General features: G+C 44.1%; 2 protein-coding genes across 8 annotated transcripts in view; both read right to left on the minus strand.

Moving 5' to 3' along the window:
• GBF1 (golgi brefeldin A resistant guanine nucleotide exchange factor 1) overlaps positions 1-21,172 on the minus strand; it is a 148,403-nt gene that overhangs the window by 32,870 nt on the left and 94,361 nt on the right. For all 7 annotated transcript variants that reach the window (XM_017851715.1, XM_017851713.1, XM_017851714.1 and 4 more), the window contains exon 4: positions 5,791-5,922. In XM_017851715.1, coding sequence (XP_017707204.1) covers positions 5,791-5,922 — 132 coding nt within the window. The remainder of the gene's footprint in view (positions 1-5,790; positions 5,923-21,172) is intronic.
• On the minus strand, positions 3,730-4,269 carry LOC108515100 (guanine nucleotide-binding protein G(I)/G(S)/G(O) subunit gamma-5). Its single transcript, XM_017851716.1, has one exon. The coding sequence runs from the start codon at positions 4,173-4,175 to the stop codon at positions 3,969-3,971; it is 207 nt and encodes a 68-aa protein (XP_017707205.1). The 5' UTR covers positions 4,176-4,269; the 3' UTR covers positions 3,730-3,968.

The raw sequence follows: 21,172 nt of genomic DNA on the forward strand, positions 1-21,172 counted from the left end.
AAGAGTTTTTGACTCAGAACAAGAACTAAGTAGGGTCAAAGCTTTGAATGCCAAGGCTGTGGCCTCTTCTCCTTTCATCTTTCAACACAGCTTCTCTCTCTGGTTGCTTTTGGAGTTTTGTGTTCAGACGCAACTGAATTAGGGGAGCAGGAGGAGGAAATGAACACTCACTGCCGCCAATACTCATATCCGGGTGCCACGTGACAGCAGATCAAAGACCTTTTTTTGAGACAGAGTTTCACTCTTGTTGGCAGGCTGGAGTGCTATGGCGCAATCTTGGCTCACTGCAACCTCCGTCTCCTGGGTCAAGCTATTCTCCTGCCTCAGGCTTCCCGAGTAGCTGGGATTACAGGCATGCACCACCATGCCTGGCTAATTTTGTATTTTTAGTAGAGACGGGGTTTCTCCATGTTGGTCAGGCTGATCTCGAACTCCCGACCTCAGGTAATCCGCCAGCCTCAGCCTCCCAAAGTACTGGGATTATAGGCGTGATGCCCGGCCCAAAGACCTCTTCTTTTAGTTTCATTCTTATTTAAAACAGTATGACGATGAGCAAGAATCCTATTTCCAGATTAACAGGCATTAGGAGAGAAAAAAGATAAACTAAACAGGACTGGAGGTTGACTAGCTAGGGGGCAGGCGGCAGGGAGGATTTCAGCTGTACAGAATAAGAGGGGAGAAGCTAGAGGTCAGACAACCAGCACCATGCTGGAAATGAACACAAATACTATCAAGCAGGGAACTCAGCTCCCATTTCATTCATGTATTAAATAGCCACGAGAAATAGCCAAATAAGTTGTCACCATCAAGGGTCTTGCCTAGCCCCTGCCCTAGGTCTGCTCTGAAGGATCCTTTCCAGGTTGTTTAGTTCTAAAAGGGAAGCCTAAGTAGGGGGAAAGGGCAGGCATATGAAAAAGCTTTGCGAGTGACAGAGAAAGTTGCTCCAGAGATGGCACGGTGTAATGCAGGAACACGTCCTAATTTTAGTCACAGGAATTATAAGACATTATTGTTATTTTCTTTCTCTCTTTTTTTTTTTTAATTGAGACAGAGTCCGCTCTGTCACCCAGGCTGGATGGAGTCCAGTGGCGTGATCTCGGATCACTGCAACCTCTGCCTCCTGGATTCAAGCAATTCTCCTGCCTCAACCTCCCGAGTAGCTGGGATTACAGGTGCCCACCAACACCGAGCAATTTTGGTATTTTTAGTAGGGACAGGGTTTCACCATGTTGGCCAGGCTGGTCTTGAACTCCTGACCTCAGGTGATCCACCCACCCTGGCCTCCCAAAGTATTGGGATTACAGGTGTGGGCCACTGTGCCCAGCCCATTTTCTCTTTCTTGGTACCTGAAATCAGGGAGTTCCTGAGTCTAAAGCTCAGGGGATGGCTGAGAACCCAAACATGTCTGCAGTCCTAGCTACTGAGGAGGCTGAGGTAGAAGGATCACTTGAGCCCCAGAGGTCAAGGCAGCAGTGAGCCATGATCGCACCACTGCACTCCAACCTGGGCAACAGAGTGAACTCTGTCTCAACAAAAACCCATAAAAAATAAAAAGGCAGACTAGAGTGACAGGTCTTTGACAAGAACCATAGGCAAGGCTTGCTAGCAACCCATAAAATCAGTGGCACAAAAATTCTGGTCTGGCAGTTGTATGGGGCCAAACAAAAGGTCAGTCCTTGAAAGAGGATCTAAAATAATCCCTGAAACCTTGGATCATACGAGCAAGAGGTAGGAGTTTTCTTCTAGAAGAGCAGCCTAAACCCTTCTTTAAAATGTCCTCCTCTTCTGGCTACTCTGGAACCAACTTCAGGGAAATCTGCCAATCCCATCTCCTTTGCTTTTTTGGCTTTCAGACACTCCTTCCTGCTCTTTTTTTCATGCCCATTGCAATCACCACCTCCAGCATTCTCCTTTCCCACCACAGGAAACTCCAATGACCAGCTGGCCTGAGGTCTCCAATGACTAGCCTGTCTGCCAAGTCCAGGAAGGGGAGAGAGTAACACCAACAAGACAGCAGAGAGAAAAGGCACAGCAGCGGCAGTCACGGGAGGCTGTGAAGAGAGATGACCTGCAGGTGGTGCTCAGGGCAAGGCTGGAAGTGGCTGGGCCTGATTTTGTTTAGGAAAAGGATGAACCTGGGACTAGGATGTCAGAGAGGCTGAGGCACCTGTTCAGAAGCTAGCTGGTACCCAGGATTCCGGCTCAGGATCCTGAATGCATCAGCTAAGCAAATCCAACATTTCTAGAATAGAAAAAGGGTTTTCTTGCCCTGAACTGAAGACTATTTTCTTTTCTGGCTAGCTAAAGCCTGAGCCTTATATTTTGTCTCCCTACTTAAGAAACAAAGACAGCTGCCTGTTTTGTATGTTCTTCATCCTTGTACATGGGCTGCCAATCAGGGAAAATGAATTCCCGAATTGAGTGTCAAGACCAACTAAAAAAGAAATCCAAAGAAAGACACCATGAACAAATTTAGAGATAAACTATAGATTAGGGGAAATATTTGGCCTAGATTAGGAGCAAATATTTGTAATGCTATGATAGGCAATGGGTTAATATTCATACCATACAAAGAACTCCTACAAATTGACATGAAAAACAAACACAACTCAATTTAAAAAAGAAGTGAAGACAGGAAATTCAAATGTTCAGCCTCCAGGAAATAAAAACAACAAAAGGCTGGGTACAATGGCTCATGTCTGTAATCCCAGCACTTTGGGAAGCCAAGGTGATGGATTTCTTGAGCTCAGGAGCTCAAGACCAGCCTGGGCAACATGGAGAAACTCCATTTCTACTAAAAGTACAAAAACTAGCTGAGTGTGGTGGCGTGTGCCTATAGTCCGAGCTACTTGGGAGGCGGAGTTGGGAGGATCACCTGAGCCCGATGGTCAAGGCTGCAGTGAGCCGTGATTGTGCCACTGCACTCCAGCATGGGTGACAGAGCAAGACCTTGTCTCAAAAAATAAAAAGAAAATACCACTTTTTACCTATCAAGTTGGCACAAATAAAACTAATAATATTCAGTGCTGATGACAGGGTAGGGAAGTAGAAATTCTCAGTCACTGCTGGTGGAAGTGTAAATGATGTAACCTTTTGGGGAAGCAACCTGGTAATAGCTATAAAAATGTAATATGCACATGGTCTTTAATCCAGAAATCCCAAGTTCAGAAATCTTTCATACAAGAGTAAAATTAGTAATAAGGGGCCGGGCATGGTGGCTCACGCCTATAATCCCAGCACTGTGGGAGGCCGAGGCGGGTGGATCACGAGGTCAGGAGTTCGAGACCAGCCTGGCCAATATGGTGAAACCCCATCTCAAAAAAAAAAAAAATTATTAATAAGGACATGTGATCAAGGATGCTTATATTAGCATTATTTATGACTTCACTAGGAAACAATCTTAAATATTAAGAATGAGCACATGAATTGTGTTATATCTATATTACACTATGGAAATTATAGAGTTACTAAAAAAAAATCATACAAGGGGCAACGGGAGAGAGAAATGGGGAGTTATTGGTTACTGTTAACTCCCCATTATGTTAGGTTTCTATTTGGGGTAATAAAAACGTTTGGGAAATAGATGGTGGTGATGGCTGCACAACATTGTGAATGTAATTAATGCCAATTAATTGTAAGCTGAAACTGATGGAAATGGCAAGTTTTATATATATTTTCTACAATATAAAAGAATAAATCAGATGAATAGTTATATCATGTACATTTTTTTTTCATACTAAGTTTTATTGTATGCTGCCGCCAGTGTATATAAAACAATTACCCTTGTGAAACAGAAATTCATGAAAATTCAGAGAGGCAGATGTTAAGGACTGACAAAAGTAGAAGTTTGTATATTATGGCACATGTGTTACAGGGATAAGCTTTTGTACAGGCTTCAAATGTAGCTCTCTTGAATATTCACTGGATCATAAGGAGTGGTTTGGGAAACCTTTGAAAGATTCATTTTACTACAAAAAGGAACAGACTTTCTGAGGCCTGAAGGGATTTGTACTTGAAGATACTCCAGTCAGCAGAGGGTCATGTTGAGCATTCTGCAGACAGAATTGTTTCAAGTCTGCAGCTGCCTGGGAAACTTTGACGCGGTTGAGCCCGGCCTCCAGCCGGAGCTGTTGAACCACTTTCTTCATAGCGGCAACGCTGGAGGAGCCAGACATGCTGCACACGACGGACGGGCCGATTCGTGGGTCGGTGGGTCGTGGGCCGTGGGTCGGCGGGGCCAGACAACTAAGCAGCGCGCGGTGGGGTCGGGGCTCATATCATGTACATTTAAGTTAATACTATCTAGGGTTTTTTTTTTTTTGAGACGGAGTCTCGCTCTGTCGCCCAGGCTGGAGCGCAATGGTGTGATCTCAGCTCACTGCAACCTCTGCCTCCTGGGTCCAAGTGATTCTCCTGCTTCAGCCTCCCGAATAGCTGGGATTACAGGCACACACCACCACACCTGGCTAATTTTTGTAGTTTTAGTAGAGATGGGGTTTCACCATATTAGTCAGGCCGGTCTCGAACTCCTGACCTCGTGATCCGCCCACCTCAGCCTCCCAAAGTGCTGGGATTATAGACATGTGCCACTGTGCCCCAGCAAGTTAATATTATTAAATGAAAAAAGAAAATATGCAGCACATAATCCTATTTTTATTTCATTTTATTCTATTTTTTTTTTTTTTTTTTGAGACAGTCTCGCTCTGTTGCTCAGGTTAGAGTACAGTGGTGCGATCTCTGCTCACTGCAAACTCCGCCTCTCAGGTTCAAGCGATTCACCTGCCTTAGCCTCCCAAGTAGCTGGGATTACAGAAGCCCGCCATTGCGCCCGGCTAAATTTTTGTATTTTTAGTAGAGACAAGGTTTCACCATGTTGGCCAGGCTGGTCTCAAACTCCTGACCTCATGATCCACCCGCCTCAGCATCCCAAAGTGCTAGGCTTACAGGCATGAGCCACCACACCCGGCTTTATTTCATTTTAAAAAGGGATGGTACTTCATTTACAAAGACATAGAAAAACATAAAGATTCAAACCAGGCTGTTAACACTATTTGCCTAAAGGAGGAGGAGGAACATTGAGAAAGATACAGGAAGGACAATTAACTTTGCTTTTCAATATCTCTTTATTGTTTGTCTTCTTATAATGTACATGCATTATGTCTGAAAAAATAACTTTAAAAATAAACCTATCCAGGCCGTGTGTGGTGGCTCAGGCCTGTAATCCCAGCACTTTGGGAGGCCGAGACGGGCAGATCACGAGGTCAGGAGATCGAGACCATCCTGGCTAACACGGTGAAACCCCGTCTCTACTAAAATATAAAAAATTAGCCGGGCGTGGTGGCGGGCGCCTGTAGTCCCAGCTACTCGGGAGGCTGAGGCAGGAGAATGGCGTGAACCCGGAAGGCGAAGCTTGCAGTGAGCCGAGATCATGCCACTGCACTCCAGCCTGGGTGACAGAGTGAGACTCTGTCTCAAAAAATAAACAAACAAACAAACAAACAAACAAACCTAACCAAACTTCCAAGAGTAAGGTACCATACCCTTAACTCTTTCCAAAGCATAGAGAAGCCAGAGTACCAAGGAAACCTCTTCTCCTGCCCTTCCCACCCTGTACAACTTGAGTCAGCTAGCATGATGAATAACCAGTAACAATCCTGTTTCTCTTCTACAAGAAAAGAAATGACTGGAAAAAATTTCCCACTATCACCAGCTCATTGCCTAAGGCCTAGGCACCCCAGGAAAGGTGGTAAATGAAGTGCTGTGGTCATGCAACAAAGCCTGAGCTCTTACCTATGAGTGCATAGGACAGGAACTTGTTGACAGAGGTGAGTGCCAGTCCAGTGATAGGGCCAGTGGTATCTTCAGAGCGAATCACTTCCAGAAAAGGACGAAGGAATACATTGGGCTCAATCTCTGAGAGTTCTGCAAGAAAATAAACAAAAATGAAGAGGTACCATCTAAGAGAAGCGAAACCCTGGAAAAAGGTTCTTGTTTGTGCCATGAGGCTAGAGGTCTTTGTTGTTGGGTCAATCTTCTTCCCTCTGGATTACCTTGAATCAAATCCCAGACACTCTATCATTTTATCTGTAACATTTTCAGTATGTAGATCTAAAAGATTAGGAATCTTAAAAAAACAAACACACAATGTTATCTTTTTTTTTTTTTGGTGAGACAGAGTCCTGCTCTGGAGTACAGTGGCATGATCTCAGCTCACTGCAAACCTCCACGTCCACCAGGGCTCAAGCCCCTCAGCCTCCTCAGTAGCTGGGACTACAGGCATATGTCACCACGCCCAGGTAATTTTTTTTTTTTTTTTTTTGGGACGGAGTCTAGCTCTGTCGCCCAGGCTGGAGTGCAGTGGCTCGATCTTGGCTCACGGCACGCTCTGCCTTCCGGGTTCACGCCATTCTCCTGCCTCAGCCTCCCGAGTAGCTGGGACTACAAGCGCCCGCCACCACGCCCAGCTAATTTTTTGTATTTTTTAGTAGAGACAGGGTTTCACCGTGTTAGCCAGGATGGTCTTGATCTCCTGACCTTGTGATCCGCCCGCCTCGGCCTCCCAAAGCACTGGGATTATAGGCGTGAGCCACTAATTTTGTATTTTTACTAGAGATGGGGTTATGCCATGTTGCCCAGGTTGGTCTCGAACTCCTGAGCTCAAGCAATGTGCCCGCCTTGGCCTCCCAAAGAACTAGGATTATAGGCGTGAGCCACCATGCCTGGCCCATAATATTGTGCTTAAAGAGTTAACAGATGGTTAAAATGGTAAATTTTGCATTATATGTATTTTATCACAATTTAAAAAAATTAACAATAATTCTTCAGTATGATCAAATATTGTGAGTCAATTTTCCATGCCCATTTCACCACCCTCCCATGATATAAATAGGTAACGTCATCTTGGGTAGAGCCAATGTGACCCTTAGGTCCCAAGGTGGGTTCCTGTCTTTATGTCCTTTGCTGTTATGGTCAGGGTCACTTCTCTTAGAGAAGAGTGCAGCATATTCCAGGAGGGTGAGAGGAAACTTTGAAGTTTACAGTCCCTTGCTGAAAAATAAGTTGAACAAGAACAAAAGGCTGGGCACTCTCTCAGTCATGGAGGCAGTCTGTAATCTTGGAAGTTCATAACCACTCTCCAGCTTGTTTCCTTCCTAGAGTAAGCAGAGAACTAACTGCTCTGAGATGAAGGGGCAATTGATAATCTTTATTGCACAGATGAGAAAAGGCTCAGATCAAATACATGCTTGGTTCCAAATCATACAACTAATATGCAGAGCTGGGATTTGAACCAGCCTATATGGTTCCAAAACTTGTAAAACCCCTTCATCTATTCTACCTGAATAGATGAAATTTTACTCCTGAATTTAGAAGATTCCATTCCAGGTCAAAGAATACTACACTGTACTTGTTCTACCCTACTCTGCCCAGCATTTAAATTTGTTTTTCTAGATTGTGCTGTGCTTTCATCTTTCAGAGACCAGCTCCCTAAAAGGTTTCCTAAAGAGACCAAAAATGTTTAGGGATGTGATCTAGGCTGTCCCACCTTTAGAGACAAAAGCAGGGTTTCCTAAGCACTTTCATTTTCATGCAAATATAGGGAGCTGCCTACTCAATTCCTATCATCCCCCCTCCTCCCTGGGTAAACATTCCCTGGGCCCGGCTGCTCCTCAGATTAATGCTTTAATTAATTGGCAGATTGGGTAGCATTTTCCAAGCTTATCTGTACAGTGATCACATCAGCTGTAAAAAACCTGCTTCTCTTCTCCCACTACCCCCACCTAGAGATGTAAAATTTACAGAAAAAACCTAGAGAAGAACGTGTGTGTGTGTGTGTGTGTGTGTGTGTGTGTGTGTGTGTGTAGCGGTGATGGTGGTGGGGTTGAGATAGAAGGAATTTAAAATATTTGGAAAAACTGAAATACATAACATACTTTAAAAAAGCACATAAAAGGGCCGGGCGCAGTGGCTCACACCTGTAATCCCAGCACTTTGGGAGGCCGAGGTGGGAGGATCACGAGGTCAGGAGATGGAGACCATCCTGGCTAACATATTTAGTATTTTGTACTTTTAGTCTCTACTAAAAATACAAAAAAATTAGCTGGGTGTGGTGGCGGGCGCTTATAGTCCCAGCTACTCGGGAGGCTGAGGCAGGAGAATGATGTGAACCCAGTAGATGGAGTTTGCAGTGAGCTGAGCTTGCACCATTGCACTCCAGCCTGGGTGACAGCAAGAGTACGTCTTAAAAAAAAAAAAAAAAAAAAAAAAAAAAAAAAAAAAAAAAAAAAAAGCACACAAAAAATGTAAAGTAATCTAGTCTTGCTGCTTTAGGCACATGAATTATGTACAATTTGGTCTGTAATCTTAAAAGTGGTCATGTGGTATATTTGACATATAAAAGTCTAGAGGAAAAAAGTCTTTGTGAATTGGGACAGGTACAGATTTTCTGTGATTTCATTTAGTTGCTACAACTATATACTTGCTTCATGTCTTCCTTCATGGTGAAAGAATAGGGCAGTTTTACGTCTGGGGTCCACACTTCTAGAGTGATGGGCATTCAGTCTCTTTTTGTTAATTTGGTAAAATCAATTCTTTTCTTTAAATGACTGATTTATACAGCATATAATTTTACAACCAATTTTCAGATTGGCTTCCTTCATTCAACATGATGCCTTTGAAATTTTTCCAAGCTATTGCAGGCTGGAAATATTGATATATTGCATATATATTGATATATATATTGCATATATCAGTAGCTTGTTTCTTTTTACTGCTGAGTAGTATTCATTACCCGTATGTACCACAGTTTCTTTATCCGTTCACTGGTTGAAGGACGTGTGGGATCTCCAGTTTGGGGTAATTTTGAATGCAGCTGCTATAAACATCCGTGTACCAGTGTTTGTGTGAACACAGGTTTCCACTTCTTTAGGCTAAGTACCCAGGGGTAGGATTCCTGGGTCAAAGGGCAAAGGTGTGTTTAGCTTTACTGTCAAACTCTTTTCCAATGTAATTTTATCACTTTGTATTCCCACTAGCAATAGGAATTCTAGTTTCTCCACATCCTTTTCAGTGTTCACATCCTTGGTATTTCAGTGTTTTTACTTAAGCCATTCAAGTATGTAGGTAATAGTATCTCCATGTGGTTTAAATTTGCATTTCTCTAATGACTAATTATGTTGAACATCTTTTCATGTGTTTATTTGCCATCTGTATATCCTTTTGGGTGACATGACTGATCAAGTCCTTTATCCATTATTAAACTAAATTGTTTTCTTACTATTGAGTTTGGAGACTTCTTTATTCTGAATTCAAGTCTTTCAGTAGTGATACAATTATTTGTAAGTATTTTCTCCCAGTCTTAAGCTTATTTTTTTCATTCCCTTAACATCTTTCATAGAACAGACATTTTTACTCTTGATGAAGTCCAATTTACTAATATTTTATGGATTGTGTTTTGGTTTAATGTCTAAATTGACTCTGCCTAATTGCAAGTCACAAAGATTTCCCCCCCATTGTCTCCTAAAAAGTTTACAGAATTATGTTTTTCACCTATGATCTATTTTGAGTTAATTTTTGTATAAGGTGTGAGGTTTAGATTGAGGCTCATTTTTTTTCTTTGCCTAAGAATTTCCTACTGTTTCCAACATGTCTCATTAAGTTGTCTTTGCACCTCTGTCTGAAATAAATTGACCAGGCTGGGCACTGGTCCCAGCACTTTGGACGGCTGAGATGGGTGTATCCCTTGAGTGTAGGAGTTCAAGACCAGCCTGGGGAATACAGTGAGACCGTCTCTATAGAAAATAGTTTTTAAAAAAAGGCGGGTGCGGTAGCTCACACCTGTAATCCCAGCACTTTGGGACGTGGAGGCAGGCAGATCATGAGGTCAGGAGTTCGAGACCATCCTGGCTAACATGGTGAAACCCCGTCTCTACTAAAAATACAAAAAATTAGCCGGGCGTGGTGGCGGGCGTCTGTAGTCCCAGCTACTCAGGAGGCTGAGGCAGAAGAATGGTGTGAACCCGGGAGGTGGAGCTTACAGTGAGCTGAGATCACACCACTGCACTCCAGCCTGGGCAACAGAGCAAGACTCTGTCTCAAAAAAAAAAAAAATTAAAACAAAAAAACAAAAAAACAAAAACAGGCATGGACCAGGAGCAGTGGCTCATGCCTATAATCCCGGCACTTTGGGAGGCTGAGGTGGGTGGATCACCTGAGGTCAGGAGTTCAAGACCAGACTGGCAAACATGGTGAAACACCATCTCTACCAAAAAATACAAAAATTAGTGGGGCATGGTGGCACACACCTGTAGTCCCAGCTACTGGGGAGGGTGAGGTGAAAGACTATCTTGAACCCAGAAGGTAGAGGTTGTAGTGAGCTGCGAGATCACACCACTGCACTCCAGCCTTGGTGACAGAATGAGATCCTGTCTCAAAAAAAAAAAAAATTAACCAGGCATGATGGCACGTGCTTGTAGTTCCAGCTACTCAGGAGACTGAGGTGGGAGGATTGCTTGAGCCTGGGAGCTTGAGCCTGCAGTGAGCTGTGATTATACCACTGCACTCCAGCCTGGGGTGCAGAGTGAGACCCTATTCTAAAAAATAAAAATTAAAATTAAATTGGCCATATTTGTGTGAGTCTCTTCCGGGTTCTCTGTTCTGTTTCACTGATGTATGTGTTTAAGTGTGACAACAGTACACTGTGTTAATTATTATAACTATATACTAAGTCTTTTTTTTTTTTTTCTGAGATGGAGTCTTGCTCTGTTGCCCAGGCTGGAGTGCGTGGCTCGATCTTGGCTTACTGCAACCTCGCCTCCTGGGTTCAAGCGATTCTCCTGCCTCAGCCTCCCGAGTAGCTGGGACTACAGGTGCCCGCCACCACACCTGGCTAATTTTTTATATTTTCAGTAGAGACAGGGTTTCACCGTGTTAGCCAAGATGGTCTCAATCTCCTGAGCTTGTGATCCGCCCACCTCGGCTTCCCAAAGTGCTGGGATTACAGGCGTGAGCCACTGCACCTGGCCAGTTTTTGTATTTTTAGTAGCAACGGGGTTTCACCATGTTGGCCAGGATGGTCTCCATCTCTTGACCTTGTGATCCACCTGCTCGGCCTCCCAAAGTGCTGGCATTACAGGCGTGAGCCACTGTGCTGGGCCGACATATACTAAGTGTTTTATTTAAACAGAGTCTCACTCTGTCGCCCAGGCTGGAGGCCAGTGGCATGATCTTGGCTCACTGCAACCTCCACCTCCCGGGTTCAAGCAATTCGCATGCCTCGGCCTCCCGCGTAGCTGGGATTACAGGCACACACCACCTTGCCTGACTAATTTTTCTATTTTTAGTAGAGACGGGATTTCATCATGTTGGCCAGGCTGGTCTCGAACTCCTGACCTCAGGTGATCCACTCGCCTCGGCCTCCCAAAGTGTTGGGATTATGGGTGTGAGCCACTGCACCTGGCTTATACTGTCTTAATAACAGTAGTGTGATTCCTCCAACTTCGTTTTTTTTTTCCAATATCATTCTGTGTTCCAATTCCTTTGCCTTTCCATTTCAATTTAAGATAAACTTGCCTTGTTGGAAGTTTGAAAGGAATTGCACTGAGTCTATAGATCAATTTGGGGAGACATGATATCTTTGCTATGTTGTGCCTACCAATTCATGAACATGGTATTTCTCTCCACTGTTCAGATCTTCTTGGTTTCTCTCATCACTGTATTGATGAGCACCACCATGCCCAGCTAATTTTGTATTTTTAGTAAAGACCGGGTTTCTCCATGTTTGTCAGGCTGGTCTCAAAACTCCCGACCTCAGGTGATCCGCCTGCCTTGGCCTCCCAAAGTGCTGGGATTACAGGCGTAAACCACCGCACCCGGCCAAGTCTCTGTGTGTAACCCTCACACAGCATACAATTCAGTCAATGGACTAGGGATCAGTAGTCTCACTCCTATCAATAGCCAGACATATGATACCCAAGACCTTCATCTGTCAAATTAGATAGTTGAAATCAGCTGGGTGCAGTGGCTCACACCTGTAATCCCAGCATTTTGGGAGGCCGAGGCAAGTGGATCACTTGAGGTCAGGAGTTCGAGACCAGCCTGGCCAACAGAGTGATACCATGTCTCTACTAAAATACAAAAAAAATTAGCCTGGTGTGGTGGCATTTGCCTATAACCTCAGCTACTTTGGAGGCTGAGGCATGAGAATTGCTTGAACCTGGGAGGCGGAGGCTACAATGAGCTGAGATTGCACCACTGCACTCCAGCCTGGGTGACCAGAGGGAGACTCTGTTTTTTTTTTTAAAAAAAAGGATTATTAGAATCTATGACTGCTAAGATATGTTCATTCCAGCACTTTCATTTTGTAAGTCAGTGCTTTATAGAAACCTACTGATGAAAAACTAGAAGTGCTAAACTTTTTAATGAGCCCACCAGGAACCTTCATTATCATGTCACTTCCCTACCTCTTCCCAAAAAGAGAATCATGATATATAAAGTTAACTTTCCTCAAAGAGTTTTGTCTAGGGAGAACAAGAGTTTCGCTCTCTTTTTTTTTTTTTTTTGAGGCGGAGTCTCGCTCTGTCGCCGGGACTGGAGTGCAGTGGCCGGATCTCAGCTCACTGCAAGCTCCGCCTCCCGGGTTTACGCCATTCTCCTGCCTCAGCCTCCCGAGTAGCTGGGACTACAGGCGCCCGCCACCTAGCCCGGCTAGTTTTGTATTTTAGTAGAGACGGGGTTTCACCGTGTTAGCCAGGATGGTCTCGATCTTCTGACCTCGTGATCCGCCCGTCTCGGCCTCCCAAAGTGCTGGGATTACAGGCTTGAGCCACCACGCCCGGCCAAGAGTTTTGCTCTCTAGGTTCAACTGATGATTGCCAGGAGCATAAGAGAAGCTTTAACAGGAGCAGCTCTGCAGCACATGGGGTTGGGGGAAAGTTGAACTCCTAGCAAGGCATCACTAGTAAGGATATTTCTTTTTTTTTTCCTTTTTCTTTTTTTGAGACAGAGTCTTGCTCTGTTACCCAGGCTGGAGTGCAGTGGTGTGATCTTGGCTCACTGCAACCTCTGCCTCCCGGGTTCAAGCGATTCTCCTGCCTCAGTCTCCCAGGTAGTTGGGACTACAGCCGTGTACCACCATGCCCAGCTAATTTTTTTTTTTTTTTTTTTTTTTTTGAGATGGAGTCTCGCTCTGTCGCCCAGGCTGGAGTGCAGTGGCTGGATCTCAGCTCACTGTAAGCTCCGCCTCCCGGGTTTACGCCATTCTCCTGCCTCAGCCTCCCGAGTAGCTGGGACTACAGGTGCCCGCCACCTCACCCGGCTCATTTTTTGTATTTTTAGTAGAGATGGGGTTTCACCATGTTAGCCAGAATGGTCTCGATCTCCTGACCTCGTGATCCGCCCGTCTCAGCCTCCCAAAGTGCTGGGATTACAAGCTTGAGCCACCGCGCCCGGCCCCGCCCAGCTAATTTTTATATTTTTAGTAGAGACGGGGTTTCTTCATGTTGGCCAGGTTGGTCTCAAACTCCACTCCTGACCTCAGGTGGTCCACCTGCCTCAGCCTCCCAAAGTGCTGTGATTACAGGCATGAGCCACTATGTCCAGTCATTAGTAAGGGTATTTCTAATTTAAGGGGTACCTTTTCGTAAACATGTAATTTAAAAACAAACAAATTTGAATTTATAATCCTGGTGAGATGTTCAGATGGTCGTCTAGAATAGTGCTTGTCAAACTATCTGTGGTGAAGAGTCAGTTTTTTTTTTCCTTTATGTCAATCCACCGCAGACCCATAGTTTTATAAAATACAGTGAATTACTAGAAAAATTTAAAAAACATAAAGTCCAACTTTTTATTGCTAGAATCAACATACATGTAACTACTGTCACATTGTTATAAAAAATTTTAAATACTTTCAACCTCCGTATATATCTCTTTGTGTACTAAGCAGCAGTTTATAGACTGCATCAGTTTTCTAGGGAACGGTTACTCAGAGATTAAAGAGTATCCTAGAAAAATAAGTCATACTTTTTGACTGATCATTCAGGAAAATCCTCCAAATCCTAGGATATTACAGCTACAATAGGGCCTGAAAATAACTTATAATGAGGTAACTGAGATTTAGGGAAGTTAAGTAATTTGTACAAGGCCACTTAGTATTGGAACCAGGACTAGAAGCTGAGGGCACTAGGTAGAATCATGGGCTTTCGTGGACGATTCAAATCCCAGTTCTGCAACTTAGCTATGTGACTTTAATTACTTAAGTGTTCTGGGTCTCTAAATGTATTACTTGTAAATGTATATTAGAGAATTTAAATAAATTACATTTAAAATAAATAATAGCAACAAACGTTCATTGAGCATATACTATGCGCTAGGCATGGTATTAAGCAATTTATACATATTATCTCATTTGATGCATGTAAAAACACTTGGAACAATGCATGGAATAAAGTGTATAATAAATATAACTAAGATATTGTTCTAGTTTTTAGCTCTAGAGTCACAGCAGTCCAGTGTTTTCTATATTGTATACCGGTTCATTTCTTTTTTATTTTTGAGATGAAGTCTCGCTCTATCACCAGGCTGGAGTGCAGTGCAGTGGCACAATCTTGGCTCACTGCAACCTCCACCTCCCAGGTTCAAGCAATTCTCCTGGCTCAGCTTCCCGAGTAGCTGGGACTACAGGCACACGCCACCACACCCAGATAATTTTTGTATTTTTAGTAGAGATGGGGTTTCACCATGTTGGCCAGGATGGTTTTGATCTCCTGACCTCGTGATCTGCCCGCCTTGGCCTCCCAAAGTGCTGGGATTACAGGCGTGAGACATTGCACCTGGCCAACAGTTCATTTCTTAAAAGTAAATATATATAAAAAAATTTTACCTTTGACTCCTAAACCATAAAAGGAATACAAGTTAAGGATAAATACTGAGATAACGGGTAGTTGTTATTTACCGTACAATTTGGGATAGCAGTTTCAATTTCTGAGGGCTTCAGCTTTCTCCGAGGTATCAGAGAAAGAACAGGCTTCCTTTTTAAAATGAATTATTAAAGTACTCATCCTCATTTTAGAAGAGTTAACAGTAACAGCAGCAGCTAACATTTATTACCTGTGCCATGCCATGTGCTATGCGCTTTACACACCTTCACTCTTCATAATTAACCCCATTTTGAAGATGAAAACGAGGCTTAGAAAGGATAAGGAGATGTCCTCACCAGCTAAGATCATACAACTAGCTAGTAGTAGAAATGGGAATCAAATTCAGGTCCATCCGACTCTAAAAGCTCTGCTCGTAGCCATCCGACTTTACTGCTTCCTATGAGGCTAGAACAGAAAGGTTTCTGGTGTCCTATCTCACAGTTCAGCCTGGCTGGGGACTGAGATTCAATTGTCTGGATCTTCTCCAGAAAAGTGAGAACTGCCTGAGTTCTTCAGGAGAAAAGTGCCATGATTCTGCTCATAGTAAGCAGGCTGAATAATTTCACAACCAAGGAGACATCTGACACTCCAGCCAAGCAGCCAAAATTCCCGCCCTGGAAGGCTGTCAACCTCAAGGCACAAACAGTCCAGTAAACACAGGGTGCAGATTAGGTAGAAGGGTGCTCTGAAGGTGACTGGTCCATGTTCTAAGATGAACCAGTCATCTGGGGGAAAAAGGGTACAAGGAGGGGAAATCTAACCCCCCATTAGAGAAAACACTTGGGATCCTTCTAGAATCAAATCCAGGTCCAATTTCTGGACAGTCAGTGACAAATTACAACAAGAATTATTAAATTATTTCTGGAGAGGCTCATGAGTCACTTCAACCCAAAGCAAAGTGAAGCCCTTTGGAGATGTCTTGGTGGTGTTCTGTTCATACTGTACTCAATACGACTGGGTAGGGTGCTTCACACCCCAATTATGACATTAAAACAGAAGTGTCAATTTGGCCCAATGTCTGAGAATCTGCAGATGTCCCCCATTTCTCTTGTCTTCTCATATGATGAGGTGACCTGTCCAAAACGGGGATGAATCTTGACTTTTTTTTTTTTTTTTTCTGAGACGAAGTCTCGCTCTGTCGCCCAGCCTGGAGCACAATGGCACAATTTCGGCTCACTGCAACCTCCGCCTCTCTGGTTCAAGCAAGTCTCCTGCCACAGCCTCCCGAGTAGCTGGGACTACAGGTGCCTGCCACCACGCCCAGCTAATTTTTTGTATTTTTAGTAGGGATGGGGTTTCACTGTGTTAGACAGGATGGTCTCGATTTCCTGACCTCGTGATCTGCCCGCCTCGGCCTCCCAAAGTGCTGGGATTACAGGCGTGAACCACTGCGCCCGGCTGAATCTTGACATTATTTTCTCTTCTCATGTCAGAGCTGCTACCATCTCTGATAATCTATGTCAAAGGCCTCAACATGTGGCCTCAAGCGCTGCTCTTGGACAAAACAGAACACTCTCCTAAGTGACAAGGCAACAGCCAGCATCCTCCCAGGAGGCTGTGTTCTCTAGGCCACAGCAGCCTTTTCTCATTTGGCCAGCATTGGGCTGGCACATTCCTGAGCTGAAATGCACACATAAGCTGCTTTCCCTGGTTGCGAAGCTCTTCACTCCTGAGTGACTTTTATCAGGGGCAGTTGGGCATTCTCAATTGGATTACGCTGACAAGGAAAAAGGCCTGCGGTATGTTATTTCAACACCATTTGGCTTCAGAAATGCCTGTCTCGACCTTTTTGCTCTCAGAGTCTACTTCTCTCTTCTTGCTTTCTAGAGGGTCACCAGCCTGCTCCCATGCTTGTTCTTTACCCTGCAAATATTGGCCCACGTTCCTGGAGACAGAATGCCACCATTCACAAGATGGATCATGTATAACAGACTAATAAATCATAGCATGATAAAAAAAGAAATTAGTTCATTTACCCCTCTAACATTTCTGTATCCAGAGACAGATGATAAAAGCTTTTTGGTTTTAGGCTTTTCTGTCTATATCTGTACATTCCATTTTAGGAGAAAGTGTTAGGTCTCATATGCTACTTTTCTGACTATGCTGTATACCCCAGGAATATATTTCTTGCAAAAGTCAAGATTGATAGTGATCTACAAAAATTTCTGATGTACAGTAAGCTCAGCAGGAAGAAGCTGTGTTCTTTTTGGTCACTAGAGGACATCAAGAGTAGTGGTCCAGGCCAGGTGTGGTGGCTTAAAACTGTAATCCCAGCACTTTGGGAGGCAGAGGTTGGAGAATCACTTGAGCCCAGCAGTTCGAGACCAGCCTGGGCAACATAGTGAGACTTAATCTGTACAAAATATGAAAAAATTAGCCAGGCATGGTGGTGTGCACCTGTGGTCCTGGCTACTAGGGAAGCTGAGGTGAGCCCTGATCATACCACTGCACTCCACCCTGAGCAACAGAGTTGAACCCTGTTTCAAAAAGAAAAAAAAAAAAAAAAAAAAAAGGGAGGGGTAGTGGTCCAAAGAATGATCAAAGCTAAACTTTGGCAAAGCCAGAAGCCTCTGGAATAACTGCCACACCTCCCATACCTTTGTTTATCAGTTTCAAAGTTTTCCAGACCTATGAATGGACAGGTGTGAATTTAGGCTTCGTTTCAGGAACAGATTCCAGAGAACACTGTCAACGGGCAGGTCCCATAGCTGTAATTCCTAGCCTGGACTTAAGGGTCAAACCCAGACAGGCCTTTGCAGCCCTGCCCTATACAACAGGAGATACGCAATAAAGAAATGCACTAGGCCCAGTTCTGGTTCTGTCATTAACTGTGTGACCTTGGGCAAAAACACCTCATTTCTCTGGGTCATAGTTTCCTCATCCATTGGGATTTCCTGGGGAAGGTGCTGGTGGTGATAGTAATTTAACTAGATTCTTTAGGGCCCCTTTAGGTCCCTAAAACTTGTGATTCTAAACGCAAAGTACCATTTGGGAGTAAATGCACACAAATGCAGACAGTCTAGCCTGGAGGGAAGCTCCTGACAGTGGCTCTTTTCTCAGCTATCACACAACAGTTTCTCAGATCTGCTTCTTTTTATCAAACAAATTCTTAGCTTCTCAGGATGCTTCTAGACTTAGGGGGCTATTAACTTTGACATTACGATTTTTAAGATACAAAGTATGATTTTGGCTCAATCATTGCTGCATGCAGGTAAAAGGAGGATCCATAGGTCCACTTAGGGCCAGCAGTAGAAGATAATGGTACCAACCACTTACACGAAAAAAGGCAAATTAGGCTGGGCTTAGTGGCTCACGCTTGTCATCCCAGCACTTTGGTAAGCAAAGGCGGGCAGATCACTTGAGGTCAGCAGTTAGATATCAGCCTGGCCAACATAGTGAAACACTGTCTCTACAAAAAATACAAAAATCAGTTGGGCATGGTGGTGCGCACCTGTAATCCCAGCTACTCTGTTAGCTGAGGCATGAGAACCGCTTGAGCCGGGAAGGCAGAGGTTGCAGTGAGCCAAGATTGTATCATGTGTACTCCAGTCTGGGCGACAGAGCAAGACCCTGTCTCAAAAAAAAAAAAAAGGTAAATTACGGTCGACCCTCTGTGTCTGTGGATCCAACATTAGTGTACATGATCACGATCAACCACGGATCAAAAATACTCAGAAAAAAATAAGTGGATGGTTGCATCTGTACTGAACATCTACAAATTTTTTCCCTTGTCATTATTCCCTAAATATGGTATAACTATTTACATAGTATTTATATTGAGTTAGGCATTACAAGTAATCTAGAGATGATTTAAAGTATATGGGAAAGCTGGGTGTAATGGCTCACGCCTGTAATCTCAGCACTTTGGGAGGCTGAGGAGGGTAGATCACCTGAGGTCAGGAGTTGGAAACCAGCCTGGCCAACATGGCAAAACCCTGTCTCTACTAAAAATACAAAAATTAGCTGGGTGTGATGGCAGACACCTGTAATCCCAGCTATTCGGGAGGCTGAGGCAGGAGAATCACTTGAACCCAGGAGGCAGAGGCTGCAGTGAGCCAAGATTGCACTCCAGCCTGGGCGACAGAGCGAGACTCTGTTTCAAAACAAAAAACAAAAAACAAAAAAATTAGCCAGGTGTGGTGGCATGCGCCTGTAGTCCCAACTACCAAGGAGGCTGACGTGGGGGGTGGATCACTTGAGCCCAGGGATGTCATGGCTGGAGTGAGCAGTGATGGCACCACTGCATTCCAGCCTGGGCGACAGTGAGGCCCTGTCTCAAAAGACAACAACAACAAAAACAAACCCTTTGGAAAGTGATGGGACTATAGGCTTGAGACCCAGCCCCAATCTGTTTTTTCATGAATCAAAACCCCAAACCTTAACTTTGATTAAACACGAGGAATTCCTGGATGTATACACCTTGAGGTTACATTTAAAGCCTGAAAATCCAAGGGATTCGAAATCATAATTTTATGTTTTCTCCTAAACTGCCACTGATAAGTACTTTGTGGAATGTCATGTTCATGAGGCCCCAACCTAACCCAGAGATTATATAAAACTCTCCTCCCTAGATATCTGGTGCAAAAGGTTCAAGATGACCAAGACAGAAAACTATTTTTGCCATCTATACATGCTGTCTGGCTTGAACACCTTTGTCAGGGCCTTGCCCCCGTTTCCATTCCTACAGCAGTTTGACCTCTCCTTAGAGAGAGGATAGGAAGAGGATATATTTTTTCAGGGTCAAAATCCCTAACAGCATGTGTATCCCAGAGCAGGCTGCTTTCGGTAAATCTCTGCTCCTGAAATCGTCATTTTTGTCATCGTCTCCTTGCTGAGTAAGGCTATCCTGGTCTGCCTGAGGGTCAGATATTTTCTTAGCCTCCACTTTCAAAAGATAAGATAGGCACTAAAAGGCAGCATACACATGGGAAAATAGTTTATTGTATGCTTTTGTCCAATATGATGTATGAATCCTGATTAGAAGAGGAATGAGTTTCCTACCTTGGGCATTCCTGCTAAATAGCCAGGTTAACTTACTGCTAGGAGCTGCTATCTACCACCCTCACAAGAATAACATTTCATTGCCAGAACTACAACCTTAACTCGCCTCAGACATCAGCAACAGCTACATTATATTATTTTTATTTATTTTTTTTTTTGAGGTGGAGTTTCACTCTTGTTGCCTAGGCTGGAGTACAATGGCATGATTTCAGCTCATTGCAATCTCCGCCCCCCGAGTTCAAGCGATTCTCCTGCCTCAGCCTCCTGAGTGTAGCTGGGATTACAGGCACATGCCACCACACTGGCTAATTTTTGTATTTTTAGTAGAGATGGTGTTTCGCCGTGTTGGCCAGGCTGGTCTTGAACTCCTAACCTGAGGTGATCTGCCTGCCTTAGTCTCCCAAAGTGCTGGGATTATAGGTGTGAGCCACCATGCCCAGCCAGCTCCATTATATTATTAAACATAATTACCATATATAATTTTATTTTATCCTTCCAATAACTCAGGGAAACAGTGTTACTGTCCTCACTTTACAGATAAGGACACAAAGGCTCTAAGAGGTTAAGTGACCTCCCCAAGGTCACACAGTAAGTGGAAGAGATAAAATTTGAATCCATGTCTATTGTGACTCCAAAGCCACTGTGTTATACTCTTCAATATTATACTATGCTATGGTACAGGGGGCTTTTTGTTTGTCTTTTTGAGATAGTCTTGCTCTGTTGCTCAGGCTGGAGTACAATGGTACAAGTATAGCTCACTACAAACTCAGAGTCCTAGGCTCAAAAGCAATCCTTCTGCCTCAGACTCCTGAGTGGCTAAGACTACCAGCATGTGCCACCATGCCCGGCTAATTTTTTTAATTTTTGTAGATATGGGGTCTTGCTATGTTGCCCAGGCTGGTCTTGAACTCCTGGCCTCAAATGATCCTCCTGCCTCAGCCTCTCAAAGTGCTGGGATTACAGGCATAAGCCACTGTGCCTGGCCTATTGTATAAGTTTACTACTAGATACATTAACTGCATGACTTGGATGACAAAAATGTAAAACTCGGCTGGGCGCAGTGGCTCACGCTTGGAATCCCAGCACTTTGGGAGTCCAAGGCGGGTGGATCACAAGGTCAGGAGATTGAGACCATCCTGGCTAACACAGTGAAACCCTGTCTCTACTAAAAATACAAAAAATTAGCCGGGCGTGGTGGTGGGCGCTTTTTTTTTTTTTTGAGACGGAGTCTCGCTCTGTCGCCCAGGCTGGAGTGCAGT

The sequence above is a fragment of the Rhinopithecus bieti genome, unplaced genomic scaffold (genome assembly GCF_001698545.2).
Source record: "Rhinopithecus bieti isolate Rb0 unplaced genomic scaffold, ASM169854v2 scaffold_31787, whole genome shotgun sequence".
NCBI classification, from domain to species: Eukaryota; Metazoa; Chordata; class Mammalia; order Primates; family Cercopithecidae; genus Rhinopithecus; species Rhinopithecus bieti.

What these genes read in the sequence shown, in the direction of transcription:
- LOC108515100 (XM_017851716.1), bottom strand. Translation starts at nt 4,175, where the DNA reads ATGTCTGGCTCCTCCAGCGTTGCCGCTATGAAGAAAGTGGTTCAACAG.